This window comes from Parasteatoda tepidariorum, chromosome 4, assembly GCF_982258835.1.
Source record: "Parasteatoda tepidariorum strain Cologne lab strain chromosome 4, Ptep-v5.0, whole genome shotgun sequence".
Taxonomy (NCBI): Eukaryota; Metazoa; Arthropoda; class Arachnida; order Araneae; family Theridiidae; genus Parasteatoda; species Parasteatoda tepidariorum.
The window spans coordinates 32,590,359-32,612,286 of record NC_141758.1 but is presented as its reverse complement, the minus strand read 5'-3'; the positions used below and the strand labels follow the sequence as shown (position 1 = coordinate 32,612,286).

General features: G+C 33.1%; 1 protein-coding gene across 1 annotated transcript in view; it reads left to right on the top strand.

The window, feature by feature from the left end:
• LOC122268220 (pancreatic lipase-related protein 2) overlaps nt 1-20,923 on the top strand; it is a 31,390-nt gene extending 10,467 nt beyond the window's left edge. Inside the window, exons 5-8 of the mRNA XM_087160887.1 lie at nt 440-667; nt 2,616-2,730; nt 13,952-14,131; nt 20,663-20,923. Coding sequence (XP_087017013.1) covers nt 440-667; nt 2,616-2,730; nt 13,952-14,131; nt 20,663-20,741 — 602 coding nt within the window. The 3' untranslated portion in view covers nt 20,742-20,923. The remainder of the gene's footprint in view (nt 1-439; nt 668-2,615; nt 2,731-13,951; nt 14,132-20,662) is intronic.
• Nucleotides 20,924-21,928: the final 1,005 nt, after the last annotated feature.

Genomic DNA, 21,928 nt, shown 5'->3' with positions numbered 1-21,928 from the left:
ACATTTTATATTTAATAGATTTAATCTAAAATGATAATTACAACTATAATATTAAAATAGTTTAAATAAAAAAAGACATCTAATTATCATCATTGCCGTTTCCGGTGATAAAAAGTTAGTTTATATTTATCAATCCAATTGTTGTTTTGTTCTCACTCCGAAAAACGCTCTTAAAAAAATGTTGGAAGCTTTGCTTAACAACTTTTATTTAAAGCAAGATGTTTTCGTGCTAAAATGTATTCTAATTAGTTGATTCATTAATATAAATTTCTAACACTAAATTTTTAGTTTCCTTAGATACAACGAGCAAAGTATGTCGGTCGTTACTTTATAATATTTTTAAAATTTTTGTGTCATGACTTTTCGTTTTTATAATTGACTAATCGTTTTACTGCTTGACCCAACTAATTTAAATTTTTTTTTAAATTTTACTTTTTAGAGGGTATGAGAGAACGAGCGTGCAATCATGAACGTGCTGTGCATCTGTTTACAGAATCTGTTCTGAATCCTACTCCCTGCGAATACACGGCTTTTAGGTGTCAAAATTACGAAGATTTTGTGCTTGGCAAATGCATGAGCTGTTCAGACTCTTGTGGTCGAATGGGTTACAAGTCACACGGCTCTGGTATATACTATTTGATGACGAAAGCAACTACTCCATATTGTGGTAAGATATATTAATATGAATGTCTTATAGTAAAACAGTTAAAAGCCGTAGAATATATTGGAAAAATAAATAAATAAAATTTTTGTTTAATATTTTGGATAGTTTTTCATTTCATCTCTAAATTCAATTTTAAAAATAAAATTTATTAAATCAAAATATTTATATATCTAGTGAAATTAATGGTAAAATGAAGTCTTTTTAATCACCTCTTAAAAGTTTTGTCACAGCTTTTTTTTTCAGCCTGTGGTCACACTGTTGCAACTCCATTATAAACTTTCATGAAAGTTTAAAAATATATAAATGAACCATTTTATTTCTTGATAATCGTAATCACAATGTTACATAAAATATTGGGAGTAAATGTAGAAAAACATCCTCTTCTTAAAGAGTGTAAGAATTTCTTATCAGCAGGGTTTTATAAAATTCACAATTTTAATAGAAGAGATTAAAATTTGCAAACTTTCATGGCAATTTTTTTTTTAGTTAACTATTGAAATCAAATTCATACCTGCCAACTTTCACTCAACCTGAGAATATATTTTCCAAGTGGTAGTAGACCAATTACCGAAAAAAAATCTTACTACAAAAACAAATTTGTATTTTGATCAGACTGAAATTCGCTACCGTAAAAACTATTATGTTCTGATATGTTTGTAGTGCTCAATTATAATTCAAAAAGTTTAAAGGAGGAATAACGTAAGTTTTGCTGCGTTAAGATTGATTAATTACTGACGGATAGCAAATCTTCAATCCAGCACCTATGCAACAAGATGAATGTTGGAGACAGGGCTGCGGCTTCAATTTTGGGGATGCTCCTCAGGCTGTCAGCGGACTTTGGGGTACACTTCCAGTGACCTTTCCAATCAAAGGTAGCGAGATGGCGGACTCACTGGCTAAAGATGTTTCTTTGGAACCTTTACAGCCAGATATACCTTCCACTTTCAATGAGGTCCTTGCAGAGTGCAAAAATATTTTTTTATGGAGCTCTGGAGGGTTCCTCCTCCCCGCAGTTGGTATTTCAGAAAACTTCCTGGAGGTGCCTTGCTTTTTGATGGACCTAGAAGCCAGCAGACTTGTTTCTCTCACTTTGCAAGTGGTCACTTGAGGTGTCTCTTGTATGTTCAGGGGCGAAAGACTTATGGACTGTGCACTAAATGTAGGACTGCTCAGGCTTCTCCAGAGCATATTCTAAACTGTTTCGATTTTAAGATCGACGAGGTTTTTTCAAAACCTCATCTGTTTTTAGACTTTCTGGACATTTTTGGATTTGGTCTAATTGGAATGGACCTCTTGGGGATTAGAAACAACAGCAACAAGATTGATTAATTAAATAATAAATAGAAAAGAGTGAATTGAGTTTCTCTACTACTTTTTACATTTTTTTGTAGCCGGTGGTATCCCTGTTACTAGAGAATCTAACATACTACGCTTTTTGGGAAAATTTCCTCAAGTGGTGACTAAGATTATAATTTAATGTATGATTTTATGTTTCGTTATATTGATTTAAAATTATTTTTTTTAATTGTTGATAAAACTACCACGCTTTTAATTCTTTACCACTTCATAAAACATTTTGCAAAATATGTTGTTGGCAGTCCTGTGAATGCTAGGAGGATATTATTTAAATTGAATTGATTTCGAAATTAGTTTGCGGTCGTCCTTTAACATTAACATAGTACTTTTCACATCATTACTTTATAAATAATTGCGAAGCTAAAATATTATACTTCGCAAAACATTTCAGTAGTTGAGTATTATTATTATCAAGTATAACTTAAAAAAGAATTCTAGTACGCTTTTCATATTAATTTGATATGCAGAAGACGATTGTTTCAATTTCATTGTTTAAAAAAAATCACATTTGTAACTCATTCTATAGTATTCTTAAAAGTAATTCTATTCATCGCAAGCATAATACATGCTTAAATTATCGTTTTAACTTTCGCAGCTGGTCTTGCCAAACTGACAGTGAAATTCCCTGCAACCGTCAAGAAGTCCTATGGATCGATGATCTTGACGTTCGTTGGGAAGAATGGAGAAAAAGAAAACGTGACGCTAACAGAGTAAGTTATGCCCGCATAGTTTTCAAAACTTTATGAAAGAGGAAGTATTTGTGATGAAGGTTTTGATAAGAAGTCTCATACACATAATGAGGCAGTCGCTTTATTTTCGTAGAATTAATTTATTTTTATTTTTCAAATTGCGATAGCATTGTGGGAAAAAATATATCCCAAAGAAAGAAAATATGTTGATTTCTATTTGACTATTATTTTGTTTTTGGATTCAAATTTATTTTCATGGTTAATACATTATGGTTAACAAAACATTTATTGTTTCTTCAAAATAAACGCTAAAATAAATATGCTAACATTATTTTAAACTCACAATAATTTAATATTATACTTTATAAAAATTTCTGTATATATATAGTAGAGATGCCAACTGCTCCGGACACGCCAAAATAATTAAAAAAACGGTAATTAACTACAAAGTAAATTTTGCAAATATTTAACTATTTTTGTTTGCTTTTTAAAAGGTATAGCATGACGTGATTCCTTTGAAGTGGTGAATTATATAAGCCTACGATTAATTTAGAAATAGTGGTGGACAAAAATCTACTAAATTGAATTTATTAAATCAAGAATCACAATTGATAAACTACCACTTTAAAATATATATTTGCTGTCTGGAGCAAGTTGGCATCTCTGATATAGTTCAAAATGTAGAGAAAACAAGGGAAAAATTACAGAACAATGATAAAAGGGAGAAAATGAAAAATAATAATAAAAATAACAAAAAACCAGGGGGAAAAAGAACAAAAAATTTTGAAAAATCCTGAATTTTGCTGATATAATCGTGAGAGCTGATAAAAAGATTATATCTTTTATTTTCTGGATTTTTCAAAATTTTTTGTTCTTTTTCCCCCTGGTTTTTTGTTATTTTTATTATTATTTTTCATTTTCTCCCTTTTATCATTGTTCTGTAATTTTTCCCTTGTTTTCTCTACATTTTGAACTTATTTTATGAGTTCTATTTACTTGCTTATGCGCAATAAATAAAACTTATTGTTTTTCTTAATTCTCTTCGTGTTTTTTTTTCATTTTCTTATTTATTATGCTATATATATATATATATATATATATATATATATATATATATATATATATATATATATATATATATATATATATATATATATATATATATATATATATATATATATATATATATATATATATATATATATATATATATATATATCTTCTTTAAGTGAATACCGTTTTGAAATTAAAAAAAGACGTGCAAAGATATCTCAATAATTTTATTTTACATGAAAGCCTGTACCTTAATCTACTTTTCTACATAATTTCCTTCAACATTGAGACACTTGTCATAACGTTGTGCCAGTTTTTGAATACCCTCCTCATAGAAGTCTGCCGCCGAAGTTCTTAACCACTGCATCACAACTGTTTTGACTTCGTCATCGTCTTGAAGACGCTGACCATCACACAGGTGTTTCTTCAAGTGCAGGAACAGATGGTAGTCACTGGGCTCAAGATCAGGGCTGTATGGAGAATGATCTAGAGTTTCTCATTGAAAAGATGTGATAAGATCTTTGGTCTGATTAGTCGCATGCGGACGGGCATTGTCATGCAGTAAAACGATGCCCTTTCTCAACTTTCCACGTCTTTTGTTCTGGATTGAACAGCGCAGATTGTTCAATGTCTCACAATAAGCTGCTGCATTGATAGTCTCATTACGAGGCAGAAATTCCACAAGCAATACTCTTTTTCTATCCCAAAAAACTGTGTACATGACTTTCCGAGCAGAAATTGTTTGCTTAAACTTTACTTTTCTGGGTGAATCTGAATGCTGCCATTCCATGGACTGCTGCTTTGATTCTGGTGTGACTTAGGCCGCCCATGTTTCATCGCCCGTAACAATTTGGCTTAAGAAATCATCACCGTCGTTGTGGTACCGCTCAAGGAAAGTTAATGCACTGCCTAAACGTTTGGTTTTGTGCACATCCGATCACGTTGGGTCACGTGGAAATGGCTATCAATTCTCCCGTAAAATTAGATGCGATTTTTCTAGCACCACTTGCGATCTCTCGTTTTTGATCATCAGGTAGGAGCAGTGCCACTCCCGCACCTCCGTTGGTGAAAGTGGAGTCAGAAGATCCATCAGTAAAAGCCCTGATATGATTGAGGCCAGATAGAGAATCGATAGTTTTCATCCCAAACTCCTTGAGTTTATTCGTAGAACCTTTTTTCGAGCAGGGTTCGATGAGTTCTAGACAGAGTGTCGTATTATCTGGAACAACTTTAATAGCGGGAGTTTCGTTTCTGAAAAGAAAGTCCTCGGGTTTGAGGTGAATTTTTTCTCTGATGGTCCTGTCAAACAGAAGACCGTTCGGTACGACCGATAATATCATGCAACAGAAAGAGAGAAAAAATCGTTCCAAGAAGTTATATTTTACAAATATTATTATTTTTCCTCAAATTTTGCCACAGAATGTCAAGGGTTACAGATTAAGAAGCCCGCCTTTTTTTCCTTAACTATAGAATTAATGCCAGATGGGAATTTTTAATTTCCTCAATATTTCAAAATGATGCTACACGATTATCTGGTCACTCATAAACATTCGAGTTATTGTATTAGAAGTGCAAGTTGCACCTTAATGTACGGGGCTGCCAAATTTCTGCGCTTTCCAGAAAAATTTCTTCTAGTGCATGCGCAAATTTCTTCTAAGTGTATGTTATAATGCATTATTCTTTGTTTTGTAAACTTTATTTAAAGTCATTTTCCACTCCACTGCATGTAAATGATTCATAAGTTTACACGACACTCCACTTTGTAGCAGCTATCTCAAGTTGGGGCTTTTTAAAGTATTGTAAAAATTGCCAAAAATTCTGAAAGCTTTAGTTTTTAATTGTTTACCACTCTATGAAAGATTTTGCTGAAAGAGTACTACCTGGCATTGCTGAAAATAAAACAAAGTGGTAACATGTTTACGATGGAATATTATGAAACACATTAACACATTACAACCGCTAGGCAAGTGAACTTGCCAAGTTTTTTTTTTACCTGAAAACATAAAAACAGGTAACACAATTATTATTTTATTTATTTACTTATTCATTTATTTCATTTATTTTTTGTTTATACAAAGCTTGCCTCATTACTGTGATATTTTAGAAACACAAAGTTTTAAATTTAAATCTATCATCATGGATTGGAGATTTAAAAAAAAAAAACCTAATAAGTAGCTAACGGTATGGTGCTTCAGGGGATAGAGCGTTCGCCTTCCAATGTGGTGAACCGGTTTCCAATCCCGCGATGGCTGGTCGCTTCGAACCGGTTTATGGGTTAATAATATCAGAATTCAAGTTCAAATCTAAACTTCTATAGTCAATTTCCACTTATGACAATTTTCTACCTTTCTATGTAGCAAAAGGAAAATATTTTCACATGATTTAATGCTTTACACCCCGAAGTCGCCTCTAATGCGACATCTAAAGTAACCACTGTAAAAATAAATTCTTTTGTATAATCATAATTAGTCACTAAGTTGTTTATATGAATTTCAAAAATTATACAAAATTACAGTATTATATATTTAAAATGACTTACTTATATTAGTTCAAACAGCATTTTAAAGTAACCCGAGTAGAAAGGGTTAAAGATTTAAACTCTACCCTTTTCTTCCACGAGTTTCCATTCCAAAACTTTAAGCCTAACTTTAGGCTTAACATAAGCCTAAACGACAACTCAACATGCTCTTGCTCCCCTCCGAAATGGTCGTGAAATGACAATCAAAATAAACTTAATTTCGTCCATTACCAAATTGCTTGCTGCTAACTTATACAGATTTAAGGCCGTTCGCTCACTCGATCGGGAGAAAAGCAACTCCATGTTATTCTATGGAGAGTTCAGTCCTACATAAAATCGTCAATTTTTAAGATAATAACGTTCTGTTTTTTGGAAACGAAAGAAGAAAAAAAATATCTTTATTAATGTGCTAGGAATTAAATTAATTTTTTTTTTACTATTTTTTAAATTCAAGAAACTCATTCTAACTTCCAACAGTTTTTATCCACAGTAGTTTTCCTCTCATCGAGTTTTTAATTAGAGAAAATTAAAGTTAAATTCTTATCTTTCATTTAAAACAAAAAAGAACAGAATTATTTTTAAATTGGACAGGGAAAAATTGTACAAAGACATCACGAAATTTGAACTTCAAATCGAAGCTAACTGAGTTATTGTGCTGCCACCTACAATATAGGCGTCTATTTAGCTAATTATGCGAAGTGAAAAAAAAGCAATCCTGTAGTCCCTTCGAAAAGAACTGATCATTGATTGGTTTAAGGAATGGCGGTTCATTCGAAGGAAAGTAGACAAAATTTGGCCCTCTCCTTACTGGTAGAATAAGTTATTTTCCTTACTTGTAGAATTTTCTTAATGCTTTGCGAAGTTTTGGAAAACGTTTTTACGACTTTGAACTTCTGATCCATATTTCTCTATACGTCGAATCCAATCTGTAATGGATGGCGATCACGTTCTCCTTTGCTGTGCTCTCCGTGTAGCTATCGCTGACCGATACTGGGAAGCAAGGAGTCGAATGAGGAAATGGCTCTTTTTAATTTTTATAACCTTGTTCTCTTGAGTTGGGTTATTTTAATCATGTGTCATTTTCTTTATATCTAAAGGCAGAGGAGATCATCTGCCATTAGATATAAGGAAAAAATATTTACCAAAATATTAGAAAAATTATCAAAAATGCACGAAACTTTTTGTCTCATTAAATAATATCTATTTAACACTTTGTCAAATATTTTTTTTTAAATATTTTATATTACTTTCGAATTTTTAATAAAGGTTTCAATTTGTGACATACACCACATTATAAAAATTTAACACTTTTTCAATAACTAGTTGAAAATGTTAACGAATCAATTAAAAAAAAATATGGAAGGCGTAGTTGCAAAATTGATTGAAATAGAAAGCTGAGAAATGAGGAATGTAATTGAGGTATCATAAAATGGCATTCTCGAACGATATATCAGCAACTAGATAGTTCCATAGGTAATGTTCAACTTTAAATAATCGTGTGTTGTCAGCTAGTAATAATAAAGGAAAGTTGTATTACAGAAACCGACAAGTTGTCATTGGATATTTTGTTTCGTTTCATTGCTAGAAGGAAATTATTTAGCGAAACTTAAAAGTCCTATCGGTTCATTTATGGTTAATTGCTTCTCTATGCGATTCACAGGTCTTTTACAATTTATGACATTTAGCGGCGGCGGCTTAATTATTGTAAATTAAATCACAAAACATGAGTACGTGTCGATTAATTTGTTTACCATCAAAAAAAAATATATTTTTATTTCTCTCAACCAGCATTACAGCTAGTTCTTATAAAAGGTTAAGTAACATAAAGTTGTAAGTAAAGTCTGCAGCAAAGCTTTGGATTTTTTTAAAATTATATTTAGATAAATAAAATAGTGGTAGTCATATATTTTAAGCATTGCACTATTTTTATATAAACTATTTTATTTACTTTATTAATAAAGCGAAAAATACATTGATACTTGCAAACATCTCTATTCAATTACAGTTCGCATTAACTCAGATTATAAAAAGATGCTTAAATTTTGATGGCTTAGGGCATACCTGCCAACTTTTAATCCCTTCCATTATTATTTTCCCTAGTGGTATTAAAATTGAATTAAAACTTCAATTTTAAGCAAACAAATACGTTGTATTTGAGAAAACTTAAGTTGACAACCATGAATGCTGGAATGTTGAAAATCTCAGTGTTCGGCGCGAAGCGCCGCTAACTGATTCATCTAAACTGTGATGTCGTAATCTAGAAAGTCCTAAGTTAATCCTTGGAAGGTAAAATAGGAGTTCAGGTTCACATCTTTGCAGGGATAGGGCGTTGTTTGGAGTATCATGGAGCATCAGTTGGAAGGGGATCAGTTGGATCCCCTTCATGAGAGTTTGCAGAAGGCACAGCACTTCTTGGTTTTTCATTAGATCTTGTAGCTCTTTTATGAGTGTCACTAGTCGATGGGCTGTTGTAGCTGGAGTCTTGGCTCTGGGCCTCGCACCCAGTAAAGTTAGATGTGTGGCTCTTTCCACAGTTGAACCATGACAGTAACGCATATTAATATATGTGCTTAATTTTTGTAAGAATAGTGGTGATCAATATCATTTAAAAATTAGGATTATAAAAGAAAAAATAGTATATAATTACTACCACTTTAAATATGAAAATAAAATCTTCCGGAAAAACCGGAAGAGTTGGCAGGTATGGCTTAGGGAATAGAGCGTTCGCCCTCCAATGAGGTGAACCGGATTCGAATCCAGCGATGGCTGGTCGATACGATTTACGCAACTGTCTCGCACCGACAGCAGTGATGACGTAAAATATTTTCAGTTTTAGACGGATCATGGGTCAGATTCCGCTTGTCGTCAGGCTAACCGTGGAAGGATTTCCTCTCCATGTAACGCAAACGCAGGTTAATTCCATTAAAAGGTTCTCCACGAAGGTAAATTTCTCCCAATATTAGATACAGAGTTCCTGGATTGAGTTCAAAATTACAAGGCTACGGAGTTGAATCATCACCTACTACATCAAAAAGCCTCCACACGGTGTTTCATAAGTAGTCCGCACAGACTATTTAAAAAGTGAACCAATTGTGCGGGCGCATGAACCCAAAACCTTTCATAAAAGTAATTGAGAGAAATTTATCATATATATTTGAGAATTGAATCTGTAGTGGTTGACAAGTGAATAAGGCAAACCAATATTATTCATAAATAAAATAAATTTTTAGTCATATATTGTTGCTACCACATTCTTATTTTAACTAGATTTTGTATTAAATGACTCATTCGGAAAGTGGATATCCTTCATAGTGGTTTGACCTATAAAAAACCGTGTGGAGGCTTTCAGTTATAGGAGGCGTTGACGTTGGGGTTTTGTTAATAACTTTGACATCCTTAAATCTTGTTCCTGTCGCAAACTTTTTCTTGTTTTTAAGAGAAAAAAGTGCAAAAACTTTGCTTGGAGAATCTTGTGAAGGATTCATCGCCGCAACTGAAAACGTGGCTCAAAAAAACTAGGTTTAATAAAGGATTGCGGAAGTCCTAAAGAAAACCCCGACGTCAGAACTAACGAGCATTCAATTAGAGGACTTTAAAAGTCGTTTATGAAACGAACGTTTCTGTCGAATATAAAATTACATAATATCATATCATATAGAGTTAGACATAATTACTTTCGTGATTGATATAATTTGAACTTCCTAACAGCTTAGATACAATGAGACATCTGCAAATAGTTATTATTATTATCAAAATAAACATCTTAAACTCATTTCTTTGCCTAAGGAGTGTAGAATTACCTTTTTGTGTAGAGATGGGATAAGTGGTAAAATATTTGAATTTTAGCAAAATTGATATTCAGGACTGCCAACTACTAGGCTATTTGCAAATTTTATTGAATGGAAGAAAATTACAAACTACAGCTTTCAGAATTTTCGGTAATTTTGCTTAGATTATAAAAGCCTCTCTAACGAATAGTCCTCCAGTGGGTGCCAGCCCATTGTGGTGTTTGGGGCAATGAGCAGGCAGATTTACTTGCCAAGAAAGGTGCCAATTTGCTACAACAACCAAATACGGCAACTTCCTTTTGGAAAATCAAACTGTTCCTTGTAAAACCAACTCATTGCAAGACCTTCAGACTCGCACAGCTTTGAAAAGTTGGAGAAATGTAAGCCCTTCTTTAATTCCTGACAAACCAAGACGTGATGCAGTTGCGGCCTTCCGCTTATATACAGGCCACGATTGTCTTTCTGCTCACTTATACCGCATAGGCCTTTCCACCACGCCTTTTTGTCCGCTTTGTAAATCTGGAGAGAAATTGGGCAGGGACCACCTGCTTCTATGTGAGGCCCTTCATGGACACACTGAGTCCTCAAGATATTGGGAAGCAAGAGAACTTTTAAGGCAATGACTTCGGTCTTCTTTCTTTGTTATCCTACGTACATTTGAATTTGTTATTTATTTCATCTTTCTATTTGTACCTTTTGCCTTGCCATTAGAAATAAAATAAAAGCCTCTCTAAATGGCTTTTCCAACGAACTTTTAGTTAATTTAAATTTAATGGTGATGTGAATTATAATTTTAAATCAAATTTACAAAACAATGAATCATGCAACAGGGATGCCACAGGCAACTAAAAATATAAAAAGTGCTTGAAACTCAATTCACTTTAATTAATTTGTTATTTCTTTAATCATTCAATTGTAACTACCGCTATGACTTACACTTTAAATTATTTAAATCTAAATCTAAAACTATCTTTGCTTAGATTTGCCCAGGTGCCCAATTTTTTATAAATAAAGAAAGAAAAGATTTTGCTTAGATTATCAATAGCAAATTGAAAAAAATATGCTAAAAATAAGGCTGCTAATTTTAAATGAATTAATAATCAGCATTTTTAGTCTCATGTGCAACCATAAAACAATTAAGCATACTCCTATTTAAGAAATTTTCCGAAAAATCGCAAAAAGCTAGCAACCCTGATATTTCTTTGTTATATTGTAAGCTTTCACTTTTTTTTTAAAATAAAATTAATAAACAAAGGTTCTAAACCCATACCCTCCAACTTATGAAGATTTTGAAAATAATTCTTTCTAGTGGTAGCGAACCAAAGTAGAAATTTTTAAAGCAATTGGATCTCTCATAAAACTTTTATCAGAACTTAAGAATCTAGCCATATGGCCTGCACTTTTATAAGTAATAGTGGACAAGTCACGCTAAAATTATTTTTTTTTAAATATTAAGACATTAATTTTGCTACCGTCTGAAAAGAAGATTTCTGAAACTACGGAAATTCCGTAGCAGTTGGAGGGTATGTAAACCTGACATGAAAATTATTTTCCTTAGTGGCAGTGAAAGGAGAATATTTAAGAAAAGAACAGAGCAGCGAACTACTACACAGTTTACAAAATATTTTATTCAATAGTAGGTAATTAAAAACTACAGCTTTCAAACTGTTTGGACAATTTACCCGAAATTTTGCGAGTTTTACCACAAGAGATCTGGTTTAAAGCGTTTCATTAAACTTTTGACAAATAACTTTATGTGGCAAATAACTTTAAAACAAATTTACAAAACAAAGAATAATACATTAAAACATAAACTTAGCTGCTGCTAGAAGAAATTTTCCCATAAAGCAAAGAAAGTTGGCAGTAATTAATCAATTAATGCGAACTTGCTGCGGATAAATATTTTCCAGTGGTAGTGTTTTGATGTATGATTCTTGGCTTAGTAAACTCGTTTTACAGGGTTTTTACTCATCACTAGTTCTAAATAATTCAAAGACTTTTGTGATACGCCATTTAGTTACAGTTATGTTGTGTTAAGCCTTTTAAAATGTTGGCAAAATAAACGGAAAATCTGCAAATTTTAGTTTATGTTCTCTACCGTTTCTTAACATATTTTGTCCAATCTGGGGCAGTCTGGTAATGTCATACTCAATTTAATTACCGTGAGAGCAAATTGAAAGAAAAGAATTCATACATAGGCACCATTGGCCGAACGTCATAACTAATCATGCTTAATTGATCTATTAAAAAATCTGTTGGTGTTCGGTCTATAGCAGGTAAGTTTGCTGACCGTCAAATCCACTGCCACTATGTTCTGCAGGCTATGTATGATGCAACCATTCTTTAACTTTTTCAGGACGGACTAGTCGAAGAAGCATTCATACTGACTTAGAATGGGGCAAAAAATGTGGGCACACGGTTAATTTGCTATCACTTTATTTAACGTTATTCTAACTGTGTATTTTACCATACCTGCCAACTTTTAATCCTTTCAAGGATGATTTTCGCCAGTGGTAGTCAAATGTTACATAAATTGCAATTATAGGCAGAAAAATAAGCTGTATTTCGAACAAGATAGTGCAGTTTTCTTACTTACTTACTTTATTTAACAAAAGCTGGGCACCTGGGCCGCGCAGAAGACCCATATCCCATTCATCGTGAAATTACAGTAAAATTAGAAAATATAAGCAGTTTGTATACAGAGTCTCTGGGGTGACTGATATTGTAAAACAAACATCTTGCTTGTTTAACTGAAAAGAAAGTGAAAATAATTCTAAGCAACTTGCTATAGTAAAGATGGCTGTGTATTTATTGTCCACATGAGGTAGCAGGTTTGAATTTCAAGGCTATAGAAAAGATGGCTGTGAATCTATTGTCAACATTAGGTACTTGGTTCAGATTTCAAGTCTGGTATTGTAGTTGAAGCAGTTGAGATTGTAATCTGTTGATGTTTTGAACTATTGCTATGAGCTATTAATGTTAGAATTGGAGATCTTTACTTATGTTGATAGTTTCGGTATGAGGAGTCAGAGGTGAAGTGTGCAGCTATTGGTCTAAGGTTTTTGTCTTTTTTAAAGTTTTCAAATTTAAATATTTCATTGAAGTTACCTGTATTGCAGTTGATAGCTTTGCTGAGAGAGAGTCGGTATTTTGAGATCTTTGTGGATGTTTGAGTTTCTAATGAACCATCTGGGACAGGTGATTTTACGGAGTATTTTGTTTTGGCACTGGTTCAGTTTCTTCATTAGATGATCTGGAATTGTGGCCCAAGCAGGCGAAGCATATGTTAGAAAGGGTCGAATCATGGAAGTGTATAGCAGTTTTTTGTTTTTAAGTGAAACATTCCGGTTGTAGATGAGAGGTTGAATTGCATTTATTGCTGTATTGGCTTTGTCTATTACATTTTTTATGCGGTCGGTCCAGGTGAGTTTGCTGTTACCGATTGTGCAGTTTTCTACAGCAGTATTACATATTTATATATATGCTTAATTTTTTTTAAAGATACTGGTGCATCAAAAATATTTTAAATTAAGTTTATAAATGCAAGTAATGTATAGAAAGCATACATTTTACTACCACTTTAAATATAGAAATAAAATTTTACGCCAAATGCGTAAGAGTTGGCAGGTATGTTAAACGAATGTTAGTTCAAAGTGTAACTATTAAGTTTTAATTTTGAACTAAGTAGTGGTGAATTAAATAAATCAAACTATTATTACCATATTCACAGATAAACTGCTAAAGAAATGTTTTGACTGGCAGTATTATTTTTTCACTCTGATTGACTTATATGCTGTCACGGATAGGTTACAGTCGCCGCGAAAGTATTAAATAATAATCTTTTTTTTCTTCTTTTTTTTTTGTAAATTCTGTTACCTTATAGGAAAGATGAGAAGCTTTCCCCTGGCGGTGGAAAATTTCAAGCAATGCCCATATCTGATATTGTAAGTCAGTTGGATTCAGTTCAGGTTCTGTACCTGAGATACAATGGCTTCTTTACGAAAGGAAAGGAAACCTTTGGAATAGCCTCTGTCACCATACAGGATTCGGATGGCAAATATATGTGAGTCACTTCAATTTCATACTCTTTTAGAAATTTTAAGACTATGGAATTATTTCAATCGGCTCTTTTATATGATCGTCAAATATGAAATTTGTAGTTAAGTTAGTAACAGTTTATAGCTGACTATCTTAACCTTTTATTTCCAAAAATTACACGAGAAAATTACACGGAAAAATTTTCGAAAAATTTCTTATGTTTAAAAAAATCATTGCGATATCTAAGAATATAAGAAATATTTTTTAAAGTTAACTTCGTTGAAATGGTTGACGAAAGTGAAATGGTAAAGTTAGATTTTTGAGTGAAAAATATTTTTTAAAATTAATTTTCGCACAACCATGAAGTATGAGTTTTTACGTAAAACTACGGCATCGCCATCCAAGCGAAATATCTAAGAGTACAACACAACCCCCAGTGACGTACTGAGAAAAAAGTATGGGGATTACCTCTACCTCTTGCTATACGACTCTGACAGCCAACTACTACGCTTATTACAAAACAAAAGTAACTTTTTATATAAGTTTTTAATCATTTACAAGTAGTGGTGTGAAAAATAACTTTAAATCAAATTTGACATTTTTCCAAAAAGCGTATAAAATTAGCAAGCCTATACAACTATATCATGTTAGTGAAAAAGACAAGTATTTTAAATGGATATCTCATGAATTAAAATTAAGAAATTTAAATTTATTAGTCTCAAACAAGATGTAACAACAACAAAAAAACTTTTAGTAAAAATTTACATAAAAGTTCAGTAAAAGTATATATTTCCACTACAAATATTTTACAATTCATTAATTTGTTTTAAAATTTCAAAATATAAAAAAATGAAACGGGGATTTTAAAAGATTAAAAATATATAAAAAGCAAATTAAAGGGTGTTTTTTATATCACAAGATCCAAATTTTTAATGATAATATCAAATCTGTGTATAGAAATCTAAATTATATATTTTATATTATTTTATTTTATAACCGTCGTTGAACAGCCGACCCAATTTCATGGGTTTACGACTACTTACGTTCAACTCCGTAGCCTTGTAATTTTGAACCAATCCAGAAGACAAGGAAACTCCTGGATCCGTACCCCCAGAGGTATTGATTTGTTGTGGGAACATGGAGGACTTTGAGACTCGACAGATTTAACGTGCATCAGTCGCCATTTACTACACGGGGAGTCTTCAGCCGGCGAGGATCGAACCCACGATCTCTTGGATATGGGCCCAGCGCCCTACCGACCAGGCTATCCCGGCCCTTAAATTATATATAAGTAAAATACGAAAAATAAATAATTTCTTTTTATTATTTTACTTGACCATATGTTTGCAAATTGAATTGATTATTTTGTTTACATGCACAGTGCGCAAACCAACAAAACAGAACACCTGGAATAACGTTTGATCTAAAGATCGGATTTTCCCACTCTAGGATACACTATTAATGGTTTGAGAGCCTCACCTCGTATGCTAATTAGTGCAGACAGCAATTTAGGATAGGAAAACAGATGCAAAAAACTTGCTTTCTCAGAATAAACATACCTTTCGTTTCGGATTCTTGACCTTCAAAATATGAGGGGTTGCACCAATCTAGAACATAAGGTCTCAATTCTTTGTTCAGATGAGTGGTCGAAATTTTCGACCCCTTAAGAAGTCGCTCTCCCACAGGAAAGACTTTTCATCGCAAATTCTCTTTCACCTACTTAACTAATTTCAAATTTAAAGTAAGCCGGGATAGCCTGGATGGTAGGACGTTGGACTCGTGTTCGTGAGAACGGGATTTCAAATCTCCCCAACCGAAGAAACCCCGTGTATTGGATGGTGAGTGGTTCACGTTAATTTTGTTGTGGTCACAAAGTCCTCTAATTTCCCATAACAAAGCAATACTTCTGGGGTGAGCCGTGTTGGCACAGGGAATCAAGCGTTCGTCTTCCAGTGAGGTGAACCGGGTTCGAATACCAACAATGGCTGGTCGATACGAATTCCGACTTGCTTCGACCACTGTGCTGACGTAAAATATCCTCAGTGGTAGACGGTAGTCGAATGTGGTAGTCGAATCCCAGCAATGACTAGTCGATACGATTTGTTCACCCGGCTCGCACCAACAACGGTGATGACGTAAAATATCCATGGATCATGGGTTAGATTCCCCTTGTCGTCAGGCTAACTGTGGAAGGTTTTAGTGCTTTTTCTCTCCATGTAACGCAAATGCTGGTTAATTCCATTAAAAAGTCCTCCACGAAGGCAAATTTCTCCCATATTAAATGCAAAGTTTCCTGATCTTCTGGATTGAGTTCAAAATCACAAGGCCACGGAGTTGAACATTGGTAGCCGTAAGCTCAAAAATTGGGGCGGCAGTTCAACGATGGTTGTGAAATAATATAGAATACCTCTGAGCTACTGAATGGACAAATACTGCATCTCTAAAAAAATTTTATTTTCAGTCCTGACTTGATGAAAATTCTCTCCTGAATCCGAAAACCATATTGTTCTTTTTTCAAATGTTTATTTGTTAAATTATTTAACATATAAATTGCCCAAAATGGTTCATTCAGTGATGCAATTAAAGACGGTCCCCGATTGGTTATAACGTCACATGTGCTGAATGAAAACGTATCGCTTCTTACCATCAAGGCTATTTCAATGCTCTTTTAGTTTTGATATCACTTATATCGTTCTCTGTACATTATTAGTTAAAAAATTTTGCGAATTAAATTTACAGTTTTGAGAGCGTGCAAAATAGAAGAAAGATTTTTATTACTTCTAACTGTTTATTTACCTCAAAAATCGTTGAAGATATGCTTATGGAGTTCTTCACAGTGAATCAACATTTCTTTTTGGCTCAGATGAGTGGTGTAGATCACAGAAAAGATTATTTTATTCCTCTTATAAAGTTAAAATAATGCTTAATTACAGCCTAATTACTTATTTAAAATCAGTCATCAGATTGGGTAGTATACATTTAGATATAGAGTGAATGATTTCATTATTCGGAATTGCATTAAAACAAATCAGTGTTTTCATGAACCTAGTCCATTGAAAAATATTTATCCATCATCTATACGATCTTTATGTGCTAATGTTCAAAAATTTAGGTAGTTTTTTTTTTCTAGAGCTAAGAAATTTTATTTTTAGTTAAATTATTTACTAAAGCAGTTTCTTCTTCTTCTTTTTTTTTTACAATGTATTAAGCATTTAAACACACATAAATTCTCATACCTATTCTCAATATTATTCTTTGAGTAAATAGGAATATCGCTATAATTTAAATTATTTTTACTTATAAATTCATAAATTTGAACTCCTCTTTCTGAAATATTGTATATGTTACCGGCAAAGTATGGAGCGCCGGCATTGTATAGAATGATTAGGCATTGTATGGAACGCCTGACGTTTTTAGGCAAAGTATGAAATGTGAGAAGTATTACATACTTTGCCAAGGCATTGTATAGAATGCCTAGGCATTCTATACAATGCCGGATGCTATTTATGCAAAGTATGAAATAAACGTCCTGATGAGGTTATTATGTAAATGATGTGCATGCTACTGTGAATAAGCGAAATCGGTGGTTGTTGACTTTCACCGGTGAATGCTGACAATCACATAGTCGCTTTGGTGAATGTCCGAAATATTTATTACATCCGATTTGATATTTAATTTATTATAGGATATAATTGCATTTATTCGATATTTTAATACTTACTGACGATAGATTAGAAGAAATATCAGTGTTTGGAGTATCGGGCAAATGTGTACAGGGCAATGGCACTTGATCTAAAAAAAACATCAGTGTAAGGTATACCGGGCAATGGCACTTGACCTCAAAAAAAACATCAGTGTAAGGTATACCGGTCAAATGTATACCGTACATACTAGACCTAGTATATATTTCGGACATTTACCAAAGGTCCCGTCTTACTAGTCCTAGTTAAGTGACATTGCCCGGTATACCTTACACTGATGTTTTTGCAAGGTCAAGTGCCACTGCCCGGTATACATTTGCCCGGTATACCCTACACTGATGTTTTTTGAAGGTCAAGTGCCACTGCTCGGTATACCCTACATTGATGTTTCTTCTAATCTATCGTCAGTTAGTATTAAAATATCGAATAAATGTGAAACTACCGATTTCGTTCATTCACAGTAACATGCATTTCGCAAAAATAAAAATATTATCTATATATATATATTTCTCTTACACGGCGATAAAAAAAGGCCTCATTACAACTCCCTGAATGGCAACACTAGAAAATTGACCAATCATTGCCGCTAAAAATGTCACATGCCAAATCTAGCTTAGATGGCTCAACATATAGCGCTTTTGAAAACGGAAACTGAAATAACCAGAGAGAGCATATGCTAGGCACAAGAGAGTAGTCGAATTTATTTGTTTTACTAGAATTTATTTGTTTATGCAGGTTTTTCCACTGCAATTCACTTATTTCAATTCTTAATAGACTTAATTATAGCCAAAATTTTAACCTTTTTAAAGAGATATCAGTTTTAGAAATTTTATCTTAAGATTTTATACTGTAGCACATTTCTAATAGGTTTAACGAATTACACGTCATTTACTTGAATTCAAATTTATTTTAATGACGTAGTATTTACTAAAAAGATGTAATGTTTTTTTTTTTTTTTTTAAAGTTGTTATATGGATTTGAATAATTGTTCTGAATTCTCAGAATTTTGTACATTTGTAATGTACCTAAGTTAGTAGCGAGCGAAGCGAGCTTAGTTTGCGAAGCAAACCATATAAGATTGAGTTGCAATTTTCGGGGGTTGGCGAGCGTTAGCGAGAAGGGGGCGCAGCCCACTAGTTCTAAAAAAGACTGAGAATACTGTGCCATTGAAAAACATTTACTCAAAATGTGGAAAGAAAATTAAAAAGTTATGCAAAACAAAATTTAAGCCTTTCTTATTAAGGGAAACAAAATTTTCATATAAAAAATATGAAATTAACCTACTTGTTACAGCATGGCAGGCTTGAATGACATTTTGAATTACATTTCATTAAATTTTTCCATGTAAATTTCATTAAGTTCCGCCATTTCCATATAGCACAGTAAGAAAATAATTTTTGCTATTAGTCAAAAGTCACGAGCCACGCGTTAAAAGTCACGAGCCTTACCAATTGATATTTGAAACGAATCGGAGATGTATTTTATACTTTGCCGTTTTTCATTTGGCAATCTATAGAATGCCTAGGAAATGTGTAAAATATAAATCATTTCATACTTTGCCGGCTAATTTTAGGCATTCTATACAATGCCTAGTCATTCTATACAATGCCTAGTCATTCTATACAATGCCGGATTTCATAATTTGCCGGTAACATATATACAAAGTATGGTTGTTGTTAATTTATCTCCAGAGACTATTTGTTAGTGTTTGCAAAGAAGAATTCTGAAATGGTAAAATTAATGCACTATGTAATTTTAATGAAAAAATCTAAACAAAATAATAGGAAAAAAAATATCAAGTTAAGAAAATTCAGCTTCACCGAAAGCGAATCAACACTTTCAAGAATCTAATCTATTGAAATATATCGGTCCATCATCACCGCTTATTCTCTTCATGTAATTTAATTCAACCGCATAATTTCAGCAAATATCCTTAAGCTAGACGTTTTTGTTTCACTAAAGCTAAAAATTTAAAAAAAAAAAAAACATTATAAAATTAAAAGAATTTGCAATTCCCATTTTTAATTATTTATTGAATAATTAAATAGACATTTGTGTTAATTTCTTTTCTAAACATTTTTATTCTTTGAGTAAATAAGAATTTTGCTATGACGAAAAATATTTTTGATATTCATTTATAAAATTTAATTCCTGTTTCTGTGATGAAGAACTAAATGTGCTTGATTTCAATACTCTAATAACATAGAATAATGCAATTAAAAAAAAGTTAATCAAATTTACTGGAATATAATAATTTCTGTTACTTCTTTTGACTTAAAATTTCTTTTTCAAAGTATTAATTAAAAGTTTTACTGAGATCACAAATTTTTTAAAAGGCTACTGCTACACTAAAGATAATTCGCTGAGCTGAAGTTTTTCTCTTTTTTTTTTCTTTCTGAATTCTGACCAAACTATTGGGACCATATTTCTTAAATTACGGCTACCCGCCATAGTATGGAGATCAGAAATTCGAGACCGTCGAAAGAAAGGTGTGTTTATTCAGAGAAAGTACGTTTCTGTGCCTGATATCTTGAGGTCACCCCTTCGAGTCATTAAGATTGAATCTTATTACGTGAAAATCTGATTATTAGATCAAAAGTTATTCAAACGGATTCGTTTTTTTTTTTTTTTTTTTAATATACATTATTACTTTTCAGGCAGTTAAATTTGAGAGGAGCAAATTTTAGCAAAAATTAACTAGGTTATTTGTGCCGGTGCGGTTTAAATCAATCTCAACCTGAAATCAGAACAGCGTTAGAAACCAAAAACAAAACAAAGTTGCTCAGAGTAATTTAAATGATGACTCAAAATATGAGCGTATACAAATTGTTTGAAAAGTTGAAATTATTTTTCAGATTTAAGAGTTGTGCAGATCCCGTCATTCTCACCGACCAGAAGTACCATACTTTGAAGCAAACGGATGCCAACTGCTGATGAGAATACTGTGGAATTAAAAGAACGAATGAGAATCATGTTTTTTTTAAATAAGATTAATGGTCTTTCTGCTCAATATTGTAAAGAAAAACTGTTAACTGATTGCATACTTCATATAATTCAATGTAATTCAGCGTTTTAAATACCAATAAGAATAACTTTTAATAAAATGCTGAAATGCGTTCTGTTCTCTTCCTTATTTTTCAAATAGGGCAAGTGTGGGCATAATGTCTTAATTAAGAGTTCTGGAATTTTTACTATACTTATACATATGGTAGGGCACTGGACTCATGTCCAAGAGTGTTGTAAATGGTGACTGATGCACATTAAATCTGTCGAGTCGCAAAGCCCTCCTTATAATAAATCAATACCTCTGGGGGTACTGATCCAGGAGTTTCCTTGTCTTCTAGATTGGCTCAAAATTACACGGCTATGGAGTTGAACATTGGTACTCGTAAACTCAAAATTGGGTCGGCTGTTCAACGACGGAAATAAAATAAAATAAAATACTTTTACATGAAGGCCGGGATATCCTGGTTGGTAGGGCACTGGAGCCATGTCCAAGAGTTCGTGGGTTCGATCCCAGGCCGAACGAAGACTCCCGGCGCATTAAATGGTGACTCATGCACGTTAAATCTGTCAAGTCTCAAAGTCCTCCATGTTCCCATAACAAATCAAAACCTCTGGGGGTACTGATCCAGGAGCTGCCTTGTCTTTTGGATTGGGATCAAAATTGCAAGGATACGGAGTTGAACATTGGTAGTCGTATACCCAGATTTACTTTCGGCTGTTCAACGACGGTTATAAAATAAAAATACTTTTACATGAGCTGTGGTGGTTCAGAGGATAGAGCTTTCGCCTTCCAACTGGTTCGAGTCCCAGCGATGACAGGTCAATACGAATTCCGCACCCGACTTGGACCAGCAGCAGTGTTTGCGTAAAATATCCTCAGTGGTAGACGGATCATAGGTTAAAGTACCCTTCCCTTTAGGCTAACCATGCGAGATTTTCGTGATTTTCCTCACCATATAACGCAATTGCGGGTTAGTTGTTCCATCAAGAAGTCCTCCTCGAAGACCCAATACTTCATCCAGGAGCTCTCTTGTCTTCTGGATTGGGTTCAAAATCACAAGTCTACGGAGTTGAACGTTAGCTGTTGTAAGCCAAAAAAAAAATGGGTCGGCTGC